Raw genomic sequence first — 12,267 nt, 5'->3', positions numbered from 1 at the left:
ACTGCCCATAATTCTGCCTGCTCTAGACAGACAGGCAGATGAGGGGGCCTCACATCAACCTCAGTGATTACCTTGAAAATTAGGACACAAAGTAATAAATGTAAATTAGAAAAAGTCACAGACCTTTTAAAACTCTCTAGGCCACGGGCAGCACTCAGAGGCCACAGGTACCGAGTGAGGGAGCTCCGCAGACCCGCCCCCCACTCAGCGAGAGGCGGGCACCTACCCTTTAGCCGCAGACCAGCGCACAATCGTGTCCTTGTCCTTCAGCCCGACCAGCAGCTGCTCTGGAGGAAAACAGGGAGGCAGGGCTGTGAGCCCCGCTGCCACTTCCTCACCCAGCTGCCCGGGACCCACCCTGCACTTCTCTGGGAGTGCCACGAAGGGAACTGCAATCCTGATTACGAGCAGAGAGCGTTTCCCCTGGTTCTAAATCATCATTTAAGACAATCTGGGCCGTTGTTCCTAAGCAACAGACCTCCGGCAGAGCGGCCACGCGGGAAGCACCGGAAAAGAGGGCTGGAGTCACCAGTGACCCCAACCAGCTGAGGAAGGCTCCCCAAGAAGCATAGAGGCTCTGTGCATGCACGGGGTCTTGAACACAGGACAGACTTCAGGAAAAGCCACGCAAAGGCCAGAAGGAAGATGGGGAGGTGGCAGAGGCCACACGTCAAGGGCCTTGCAAGCCCAGTGGGTGGGAAACCTCGACGGAGGCTCCAGGCGTGCAGCTGTGCGCGCTGTGACGGGACAGTGGCAGCAGGTGTCAGGAAACCTACTGTAAGGGGAGCGCACGGGAGCACTGGAGGCCAGGCGCTGTCCTTCACCACAGTTCAATGCCAGAGGGCGAGCCCACGGGGGTAGGGGCAGGGGACCCCACTAGGAGGGGCCGGAGGTAGGCCATGTGCCGGGGCCTGGTCCAGGGCGGGGGCGGAGAGCAGGCAGGGAGCGTAGGGCCCGTGGCAGCCAGGCTCACTGCCAGCTCTGGGCCCCGTGAGTGCGTGCAGAGCTCTGCAGGCTGGGGGACGGGAGGACCCGGCAGGGGATGGCGGACCGTGGGGAAGCCGGGGGAAGAATGCACCAGGCGAGGCGGGCGGGAAGGCACTGGGAAGGGGATGGACATGGGGGCCAACGGCGCGGACGAGGTCCGAGTCATGCGCCCCAACAGCCGTAGGCGTGGATGTCCACGGCAGGCCGGGGCCACGTGCTCACTGAACAGCGAGGACGGTCACGTGATGTAGGAAGGTCGTAGTGCAGCCAACAAAACGCACCTCAGAGCCCCTGCCCAACGTGCCTGCATGGAGCCAGAGCCTTTCCCGCCACGCCAGGGGCCCGGGGCACAGGCGACGTACCTATCACACTCTCCACCTCCTCGGGGACGTCGTAGCCCTCCTCGCTGTCGGGAGTCTCGGCCTGGGTCCTGGGCTCTCTCTGACTCTGGGCACAGAGCTGCAGGTTAGCAGCCAGGGAGCGGCACCCACGCTGGTACCTGCACAGGGCACACGTGACCTCAGCCTGCGGCCACAGCTCAGAAACAAGCAGGTAAGCGATCCTGACCACTGAAATCAACAACACTGTCGCCTGAAATCGTAAAGGATGCCTGCGGAAAGGCCATGTGTTAGAGACATGATGGAAAGGCAGAAAACAGGATTCACGGTCGTCAGCAGAAACCGCCAAGACAACAACCTACGGTAATGAGCCATAGGACAGAGATAGGAACTCCAGGCCACTCAGAAATCTTCCCGTGCTGTCACGTCTGCACAGTAGGAAGGTAGGTGACAAAGCAGGGCAGTCAGTGTATCTGGCACAAGCTGTGGGGCAGGCACAGGCCTCGTCCTTATTCTCAGTGGGCGGCGTCTTCCTCGTACTCTGCCTCCTGGCCCCAGGGAGCACGGATGGAGCCACCTCCCAGCTCGGCCTCTGCCAGCCCCCCCAGATCCAGCCCCCTGAACCACTCCAAACAGAGGCCATCAGCATCACCCCCCAGCACAGGCTGGCTCGCTCCTGAATCGCTCTCTGCCTGTTTCCCCACCTGAAGAACAATGTCCTATGCAGAGGGCTGCGACGGACGGCTGAGAGATGTGCACACAGCACTTAGAGCAGGGCTTTTCCTTCTGGAAGGTGCGTGAGCCGCGCTGCAGGTCAAGCACACGTGGGCCTGGCTGAGCATGGCCGGGACAGGCCAGGAGCAGAACAGGTGCCCACGCCGAGTTATAGAATGGATGCTGCGGGCTGCAGCCTGAGGTCCACTCCAGAGCCCAGGACTCGAATACCAGCTCGGACACACCTGTGGCCCAGAACGACCCATTCTCTCTCTGCGCCTGTTTCCAACCCCGTAAAACAAGGACAGTGGCAGGCAGGCCCCTGGGAGGCCACCCCCAGCACACGTAACTCCTTCCCCCAGGTACAGCCAGGCCCTGTGACTCCCTCCTGTGGGGACGGAGCCCTGAGATGAGTCAGGAGAAGATGTGGCTTCTGTCCCGCTGCCCCCCCTCTGATGGCTGCCCTATGAAGAGGCCCCAGACAAGCAACTCTGGAGGCCTCAGCAAACAGCCAGCGAGAAACTAGGGCCTGGCAACAGTGACAGGCGTGGAGCCCCAGGCCAGAGGACCCTGCTGGCCACACCCACATTCCTCACCCACAGAGAAAGGCGGGCAACACTGAAAACGACTATTTTAAACCGCTAACCCCAGAAGTGCTGTTACATGGCTGTGATGCTCTGATTCGTAATAAGACACATACGTTGGGTCTTTCTCCATTCCTGCAGTAAGCTGTCTTCTGCTATGTCAAGGAGGTGACTTTTGGAAAGCCCCTAAGAACAGGGCTGCTTGCCAGGGAAACCAACCCTGTGATCTGTGTTGAACCCTTCGGTCCCACCCCAACCTCTGACCTCCAACTTCTCACCTCCAACCTCTGGGGAAGGGAAAGGGGCTGGAGGCTGAAGGATCGCCAGCGGCGTGTCTGTCATGAGCCTCCAGAAGCACCCAAGGATGGGTCTGGACAGCGTCCAGGCTGGCGGCACATCACGGGCTGGGCGGGTGGCACCCGCAGAGGGCACAGAGCTCCATGGGTCCCCACACCGTGGCCTGTGCCTCTCTTCCATCTGCTGTCCCCGAGTTAGGTCCTTTTCAAATGAGCCGGGGACCTAGTGAATGACACGTCCTTGAGTTCTGGGAGCCACTCTAACAAATTAATCGAACCCAAGGAGAGGTTGTGGGAACCTCCGACCTAGAGCCAGTGGGTCAAGCACAGGTGACAATGACGTGGACTTGTGACTGGCACCGAAGGGGCAGGAGGTCCTGTGGGACTGACCCTTAACTGTGGGGTCTGACGCTGTCTCCAGGTAGAGCGTCAGGGCTGAGCTGAGCTGTAGAACACCTGCTGGTGTCACAGAATTGCTTGGGGGGTAGGGGGGACACATTGGAGGTGGTATCAGAGTGGGAGCAACAGACGGAGCAGCGAACAGTGGGAGACCACCACCCGCCAGCACAGAAGCCGTCAAGTCACAGAGCGGCCAGCACAGCCCCTCACGAGTAACAGGCACGCACATCCACTATGTCACAGGAAGGACCCACTGTACGGTCAGTGACCAGACACCATCCAAGACTGTAAGGACGACAGACTTCAGGCTGCCATTGGACTTACCTTCAGCCACAAACCACCACAAAACATGGACGAAAACTATAAGCCGACCGCTGGCAGGCACAAGATGACAAACAAGACAGAGCTGCAACCCCTCAGAGCAGGGAGACCCCAGGTGCAACCCATCTTCACCTCTGCTCACTCCCAAAAGGTACTTTCTAAAATAGAGCCCCAGCAGAGAGCGGCAGCTACGCAGGGTGGGAGGAGACAGCACCCGTGACTACTGAGATGGCCAGTATTTGGGGACAGATAAGGAACCCCGATATCCTGCATGAAAATCTTGCTGGATCCCTGGGTGTCCCTAAGATGTGTGAGAGCAGGACAAGGCCCAGAGAGCAACTGGGAGCTGAGCAGACTTCAGAGGTCATATAATGTTGGGGAGTCACGGAGATGTGGGCCCAGCAAGAGGGGCTGGCGGCCACGCGGCAGGAGTGAGGCACACGTGGAAAGAGGAGGGCTGCATGTCAGGAGGACCCGCCTGCCAGAGGCTGATACTCTTATGGGGAAGATAATCAAGAAAAAAACAATGCTCAATATATAACAAGAATGTAACAGAGAAGACAAAAGAAGAAAAAACACAAAAGGAAGAAAAGATGGAAGAGAGAAAACAAAGGGCAAGACAGACTTACCCCCAACCACATTAACAATTACATTACATGTACACAGAAACACACTGAACAAAATTGTGATGCTCCATATTTTCCTTCCCACGTAAATGTTTACAGCACTTGTGATGGTTACTTTATGTGTCAACGTGACTGCATCACAGAGTGCCCAGACAGCTGGTCACACATTACTCTGGCTATGTCTGGATGAGAGTCGCATTTAAATCGGCAGGTGGAGTGAGCCCGACTGCCCTCCCCAGCGTGGGTGGGCCTCGTCCAGCCAGAGGAAGGCCTGCAGAGAACAGAGCCTGACTCTTGCCCATCAGGGCAGGGGGGCTTCCTGCCTTCAGACTCAAACTGACACATGGGCTCCTCCCAGTCGAACCGGCAGCCTTCTGATCGGAAGCACACCATCAGATCTCCTGGGCCTCCAGCTCAGACTCACCTGCCAGATGCTGGCACCCGCCAGCCTACAGTCACGTGAGCCACTTCTTACAAGAAGCCTCTACACGCACTCACCCCACCCCCTACCCCCATTCACTGTTTCTCTGGAGAACCCTAATTCAGTACCAAACATTAAATTTCTATGGCATTTTAGAAACTAACCACTGACATTCTTGTAGAACACGGTGTATGCAGAACTCCCAGAAGGTATTTCACTAAAACATAGCACACTTCTCTAGAACTGGCTACAAGTGGAGACAAAGGCTGAGCTGAACTTTAGACAAAGAATTCTTCCAAAACCAGACAGATTCATACTTGAAATAAAGCTGAGGACTGTTAGAAACACAGGCCCAGCAGTGCAGAGAAGTCTGCTTCTGTGGGAGCCACTCGTTCAGCAGCCGTCTGTTAACGACAGCAGACCCCCACAGACCACGGTTCCCACCAGCGGGCAGACGCAGCTTCACTTTCGGAATAAACCTGAAGATGAGCTCTTCTCTCTGAAACGACCTGGGCTTCAGATGGACCCTTGATCCGATGGAGTTTCCCCACAGCGAGCACAAACCAGTGAAGTCGTACTTTATTTTACATAACGTTTTATGAACATCACACAAAATGCAAAACAAGCTTTTCTTGTCGTCACCCCAGCTCCAGTTACTCTAACTGGAAGATGCAGGGTCAGAGAAAACCAAAACTGTTCTTTTGAAATTAGAAACACGCTTGAGACGGAGGAGAACGACAGCAAAGGACACTGTACCTGGCACTCAGGCCGCCATGCCCGCGGGACGGGCACAGCAGCCCAACACCAGCCCCGCTAGGGAGCCCAGGTCATGCCCAGTCTACCAACCTCCACTGGGCCAGTCGGGGTTTCAGGAAGGTCAGGCCCAGCCGCTGTGCGAGCTTCACCCCGAGTTTCCGGAGCAGGGTCTGGCTGCTGTTGGGGAGCCTACAGGCGTCCAGGCGCTGGAGGACAGTGGCAGCTGAAACAATAGCACACTCAGCTCAGTTTGCGGGAGAGACCTCACACGCCCTCGCAGTACACCGTCTGTGACGTCTACAGCACCACCACAGCCAACTCCCCAGGCCCCTACACAGCACCCCAACCCGGTCCACGAAGCCCTTCAGCCGTGTCAGGTACCAAGTGTGCTGGGGTTGAGCAGGTCACCTTCCTCCCTGCGAGGGGACAGACACAGAGGCTGGCAGAACACAGGGGTCCAGAGAGAGGGACGAGGGTTCTCAGGAGAGAGGGACGGGGGTTCTCAGGAGAGACAGTCGGGGGTTCTCAGGAGAGACGGTCGGGGGTTCTCAGGAGAGAGGACGGGGGTTCTCAGGAGAGAGGACGGGGGTTCTCAGGAGAGACAGTCGGGGGTTCTCAGGAGAGACGGTCGGGGGTTCTCAGGAGAGAGGACGGGGGTTCTCAGGAGAGAGGACGGGGGTTCTCAGGAGAGAGGGACGAGGGTTCTCAGGAGAGAGGGACGGGGGTTCTCAGGAGAGACAGTCGGGGGTTCTCAGGAGAGACGGTCGGGGGTTCTCAGGAGAGAGGACGGGGGTTCTCAGGAGAGAGGGACGGGGGTTCTCAGGAGAGACGGTCGGGGGTTCTCAGGAGAGAGGACGGGGGTTCTCAGGAGAGAGGACGGGGGTTCTCAGGAGAGAGGGACGAGGGTTCTCAGGAGAGAGGGACGGGGGTTCTCAGGAGAGACAGTCGGGGGTTCTCAGGAGAGACGGTCGGGGGTTCTCAGGAGAGAGGACGGGGGTTCTCAGGAGAGAGGGACGGGGGTTCTCAGGAGAGACGGTCGGGGGTTCTCAGGAGAGAGGGACGGGGGTTCTCAGGAGAGAGGGACGGGGGTTCTCAGGAGAGAGGACGGGGGTTCTCAGGAGAGAGGGACGGGGGTTCTCAGGAGAGAGGGACGGGGGTTCTCAGGAGAGAGGACAGGGGTTCTCAGGAGAGAGGACGGGGGTTCTCAGGAGAGAGGGACGGGGGTTCTCAGGAGAGAGGGACGGGGGTTCTCAGGAGAGACGGTCGGGGGTTCTCAGGAGAGAGGGACGGGGGTTCTCAGGAGAGAGGGACAGGGGTTCTCAGGAGAGAGGACGGGGGTTCTCAGGAGAGAGGACGGGGGTTCTCAGGAGAGAGGGACGGGGGTTCTCAGGAGAGACGGACGGGGGTTCTCAGGAGAGACGGTCGGGGGTTCCAGCGCCCACGTGGCGGGTAAAAGATACCAATGATGACCAAAGGCTACGCCAGCAGATCTGGGGTTTGTGCGGTGCTGTGTCTTTGAGCCACGCGGCATCGTGGTAACATAGGGGTATGAGGTTGGGTGGGGGGTTCTCCACAGGCAGGAAGTGCTGCTGGAGTATTTGGAGGAGTGAGGGGTTTGGGAGGGCCCTGGCCAGCACAGCACACAGGGCGGCCTTTCATGTGACAGACAAGGAGGGTGGGTTTCACCACCAGTTGTGTCAGCACTGAAATCATTTCCTGAACGACGCCTGCAGCATGTAACGAGTCCTGTGGCAGGTGTGCAGAGGGGGCCGCGCTGCTCATTGTCTCAGGTGTGGGACCGACACCCAGGACACGTCTCAGATTCACACCGGCACAGGAGCAGTGGGACACGGGTGTCTGGTGGGGTAAGGGCAGCAGCGGAACAAAGCCAGGAGCCAAAAACCTGAGGCCTGTGACAGAAACAGGGGGTCGCCGTGCCCTTCTCTTCCATTACACGTCTGAAATTTTCCAGGACGAAAACTGTTTTTAAAAATCAAACTCTGGGACAGCCGGTTTGTTCAGTGGTTAGAGCGCGGTGCTCATAACACCAAGATCGCCGGTTTGATTCCCACATGGGCCAGTGAGCTGCACCCTCCACAACTAGAGCTAAAACAACGGTTTGACCTGGAGCTGATGGGTCCTGGGAAAACACACTGTTCCCCAATATTCCCCAATTAAAAAACAATTCTTAAAAAAAAAAAGCTCTATTATTCAAATCCGATTCCTACATCTTCTGGAACACAGAAGTTCCTCTTGTTCCAGGCAGTAAACCTGTCTGAGGCAAGAATCACTGTACTTGTTTTTACAAATTGAGCTTTGATCTAAAATTAAGAGAATGAGGTAAAAGGGCAAGAAATGCGGCATCGCTACAGGAGGAGAACCCAGGAAGCGAGGCGGAGACTCCAGGCTGCGTCCACATCACCAAGTCCCCAGAATCCAGACCGGGCGTCAAAGACCCAGACCTCCACACAAGGCCTAAAATCAGATTATTGAAAAACATGCGCACATATGAAACTAACGAAAAAACTAGAGAACTGTGAGTGTCCAAACACAACCTCTCACGGACACACTCATGTCACACCCACCCACGGCCACCATGAACCTTACCATATGGTAAACAGTCTTCACGCTTTCCATGCTTGAATATTTGTGCCTAAAAAAAAAAAAAAAAAAAGCTCTATTAAATTGTTGCAAATTCACTTACAAATTTAAGCAAATTATTGCTTCTTCCAAAACTTTTCTCCTAAACACTCTCTACCAAATATCAAGAACAGTTCGCGTCCATGACCCAGGAGGAAATTCCAGAGCCTGCAAAGGCAACCCTCCCGCAGGGCACCGTGAACGGGTGCCACTCACTGACAGAGACGTCACAGTGGCCATGTGCCCCATGGGAGCTAAGGGCACCGGCCTCTCAGGAGAGGCAGTCCTGTCACGGGGCTTCTCGATAACCTGTGCATAAATAAAAACATCAAAGGACCAGCGTGTGACAGACAATGTGTCCCACACAAAGGTGAGGAGCCCCAGCACGGGTCACTCGAATCTCACCCATCCCCAGTGGCAAAGCAGAGGCCCTCCGGCTCCTCGCACATTCGCCTCCTCCTGTGGGGTCACCTGGGCCCAGGAGACCGACACCCACAGGTATCCTGGCATGAGCCTAAGTGACTGGGAAGCAGAGGGAAGGGCCGGCCAGAGCGCCCCAGACTCCTGGTATCACGTGCTCACCAGCCCAGCCACCGCACTGCTCATGGAAGCAGATGACACAAGCCACTGACAGCCACTGTCGAAAGCACACGCTTCACAGAAGCAGCTGCAGTGTGTAGGGGTCACAGGACACCCGCCACTGCCCAGGAGGTGACGGCACTGTCTGTCATTAGAAACCAGCACAGCGCAGGGTGCAAACAAAACGACCTTCTGGGCACTCATTCTGGACAGCCGCCCCTTTTGATTGCTAACCTCTCCACGGGCAGAGCAGCTTCCCCTCCCCAGGGCATGTCCCCCAGCCAGTGAGTCACAGCTGTCAGCTGCTAGGTGCAGGAGAGGCTGGTCTGAGCTCCCTGAAGCACCAGCAAGTCAAGGCCAAGAACGGAAGCCCCACCCAGGGCCCGCACCACACCAGCCCTGGGCGCCCCTCAGGGCTCCCGAGAACTCCCGAGAGGTGCGTGCGCCGGCACCTCAGGAGGACACACCGACGAGCAGACAGGACAGAGCTGGGGCACAGGGAGCCGCCCCATTCTGCACCCCACCTCCAGTCTTGTCCCAGGGCTGAGAAGCGGCACCAGGCCCCATCATGACAGTCAGGCCACACACAAAGGGACAAAAGATGAACAGAAAGGACCGTCAGCACCAACACAACAGCTCCAGGCTGGACGCCGCTTAGGGCTTGGCCCGCGGCCTCGCCTGTGTGTGAGCCCAGCCGGCGTCACACCTCCCATGCAAGGCGGCTAAGGGGATGCGCTCTGGTCCTCGTGTGGCACTTCACCGGGAACTCCCAAGCTGCCCCAGGGCCTTCCCGCCGTTCAGAAGGGAAGAGCCCTCCCACCACCCATCTGCTGACTTGCAAAAATAAGTGAGGGGCCTCTCGAAGGGCCTGCCATCCCCCACCCCCAGGAAGTAACAGTGAACAGACACTGGACAAGGAGCTCTGGGAAGTACTGCCCAGGCTGTGCCCTCAACCAGGCACCTCCAAGGGGGCAACCAGCAGACCCAGGCACCTCCAGCCCCAGAGCAAGACCGCTCACCTCCTCTCAGGCATGTGCCTGACGACTGCACATACCCAGGGGCCACTTCCACCCTTCTAAATGGGCACCCCCAAACCCTGGGCTTCTGTGTGTGCCGTGAGACAGGCGGAGCTCAGAGGAAGGGGGGGCAGCACGGACGCAGAGCTGAGCCCACTGAAGGGCTCCACAGCCATGGCCTGGGCAGGAGCCCGCCAGGGAAGCCAAGAGGAGCCTGGGCTCACACGTTGCCGCTCACCCTCCCCCCGGGGACACCTCTGGAGGCTGCCTACTGTGGCTGTCCTGGTCCCTTTGTCACCCGGCTCTCCCGAGTGACACCACTGAAGGACACAGAGCATGGCTGCAGGTGACAGCCGAGGGGCTGGGTCCGGCTCCCAAACCCCGGGGGCGGGCAGGTGGAGGACACCAGGTGAGCCCTAAACCAGGAGTGGAGGGCCAGGTCCGGGACACACCTCAGAGCCTCCGCCATGCCGCCCAGCCCGTGCCAGCACGCAGCGCCTAGCATCCTCGTCTGCTACACGGGCAGGGGAGGAGGGAGAAGCGACACGACAACACGCACTCTGGACACATGCCGTGTCCACGGAGAGAGACCTGGAACCAAAGGTCAAGGGGGAATCGGGAGAGATGCCCGCCGCCCGGGACAGAGCCTGAGGGACACTGCGTTAAAGGGAGGGGAAGGGTGAGGGCAGCAAGGCACCATGCCCCGCAGAATGCAGCCGCAGGGTGGGCGGAAACTGCAAGACGCCACCCCCCACGGCCTGCACAGAGGGCCATGGCCAGGCGCCTGCAGCCCTTGCCCAGCCTAGCAGCAGTGTTCTGGTATCTGAGAGGCCAGGGCAGCCTGTGACCCACAAGGCCCCTGCCCTCCAAGCGTGGGCCCGGCTAGGCTGCCTGCAAGCACCTGTCCAGCAGGACACGTCGCCTCGTCACACTGGCAGGTGCACAAACCGGCCTGCCAGTGGATTAAAGGTGTGCCATCAGCACACAGGTTGCAACAAGACTCATGCCACCCCCGGGCTGCCTGCCCCACGTAACATGCTGAGTTACGTGAAATTAAACTAGTGTCAGAGTTGGCTGCTAGGCGTCTTTATTCAAACCCTCGGGGGCTGATGGGGCCTCGTTTCACCTGAATGTGACAAGAGCACAGAACCACACAGGCAGTCTGAGGAAGTCGACACTCAAGTGCTGACACTTCTCCCAGAGCCCTGCCCCAGGCAGCGCTGGGACTACAGGCCCAACTGGGACAACGTGTGCTCTGGCCGTCCTGGCCCTCAGGTGAAACGCAGGGTGCTGGCCTCCAAAGAACCCCAACAGAAGAGAAGCAGAGCCTACGTGAGAGGTTTCGGATAATCAAGTGGCTTCTTTTCATCTTCAAAGAGCGGACATTCACTAATTAGCCTTCACGCCACCCTCTGAGGTAAGAGGTGTGTTATTTCCCTTCCACAGAGGCAGAGAAGGCCGCACCTCTGCCTGGGGTCACAGGTGTTGCTACAGCGTCCCCAGGCTGGGGACTAGTCCACTTAGATCCCGTCCTTGGGCAGGCAGGGGTCCCGGCCTGGGCACCAGACTACTTCCGCGACCTAAGCTCCCGAGGCCAGAGGCCTTGCTCCACTCACACGGGCGCTGGACGGCCTGTCGCTCACCTGGTCTCAGTGTTGCTGTTGGCCACTATTTCTTCTCTAACAACACAACCCTTTGGTCAGTGATGAAACAAAGTCCACTGTGATTCTAACAGCTGGTAAACAAGAGCATTTTGCTGCCACCAGTGACGCTCCCGCCACCCTCACCCCCGCCATCGACCCCCTGAGCCACAGACGCCAGGCCCACGTCCTCACGTTCAGTGTTTGTTTCCCCTCCTGAACGCCTCAGTCTGCATTAATCCGAACGCTTACAGGACTAACCCAAAGGGTGTGGAAAGCGGAGCGAGGGACCCAGTGCTGACCCTGCCCAACACTTGCTTCCCACCCAGAGTTAAAAACTGTCGCTGCAAGAGGAGCACGCTTCCAGGGAAGGGAAAACCAGCTCCAAGTTTCGATGGAACTTGTCACGAGTTCACCTGTTTCGCCCGGCCCACACTAATGAACAGGTGGATGAAGGGAAGCCAAGTGCATCAAAAGAAACAGAGGAAACCCTCCAGCACAGGCTGCCTGCGAGTCCCGTCACGCCCCGCGGACGCCCCGCCCGGCAGTGCAGGTCTGACAGGCTCCTGGTGAAACCGCTCCCCACTCTCCCCACTCACCCTCCCGCCCAGGGCGGTGGACAGCGCCCAGCTTGGCTTCCCTGCCCAGGTGGCAGCAGCAATCAGACCAAATTGCTCCCCAATGAAGAAAAGGAAACCAGACAGGCCCCAGGCTTTCCAAGCAAACACTGGCTTCCGAGGGCCCTGGAAAGGATGCAAACCGGCCACAGCTGCTTTGCGGCAGTTTTTCATTCACGCCTGGAATGGTGACTGCTGAGGGCTGACCTCTCGGATGGCCCTGGGGTGCGGCCCACACACCGCCCAGCACCCGCGCGGAGAGCGCTCCTCACACCTCTGCCAACAAGTGGTGAGGCAAAGGCTGGGCTTCTTTAAGCCTCTGCAAAATCTTGT

The 12,267-nt window shown here is 58.3% G+C and overlaps 1 protein-coding gene across 1 annotated transcript in view; it reads right to left on the bottom strand.

Moving 5' to 3' along the window:
• Positions 1-12,267, bottom strand: part of TBCD (tubulin folding cofactor D) — a 137,039-nt gene that overhangs the window by 106,346 nt on the left and 18,426 nt on the right. Inside the window, exons 8-11 of the mRNA XM_033090598.1 lie at positions 8,050-8,095; positions 5,533-5,665; positions 1,350-1,486; positions 227-287 (exon numbers count right to left, since the gene is read on the bottom strand). Coding sequence (XP_032946489.1) covers positions 227-287; positions 1,350-1,486; positions 5,533-5,665; positions 8,050-8,095 — 377 coding nt within the window. The remainder of the gene's footprint in view (positions 1-226; positions 288-1,349; positions 1,487-5,532; positions 5,666-8,049; positions 8,096-12,267) is intronic.

The sequence above is a fragment of the Rhinolophus ferrumequinum genome, chromosome 21 (genome assembly GCF_004115265.2).
Source record: "Rhinolophus ferrumequinum isolate MPI-CBG mRhiFer1 chromosome 21, mRhiFer1_v1.p, whole genome shotgun sequence".
NCBI classification, from domain to species: Eukaryota; Metazoa; Chordata; class Mammalia; order Chiroptera; family Rhinolophidae; genus Rhinolophus; species Rhinolophus ferrumequinum.
Note: the sequence above shows the minus strand (reverse complement) of the source record. Positions and strands in the feature narration are given on the sequence as shown.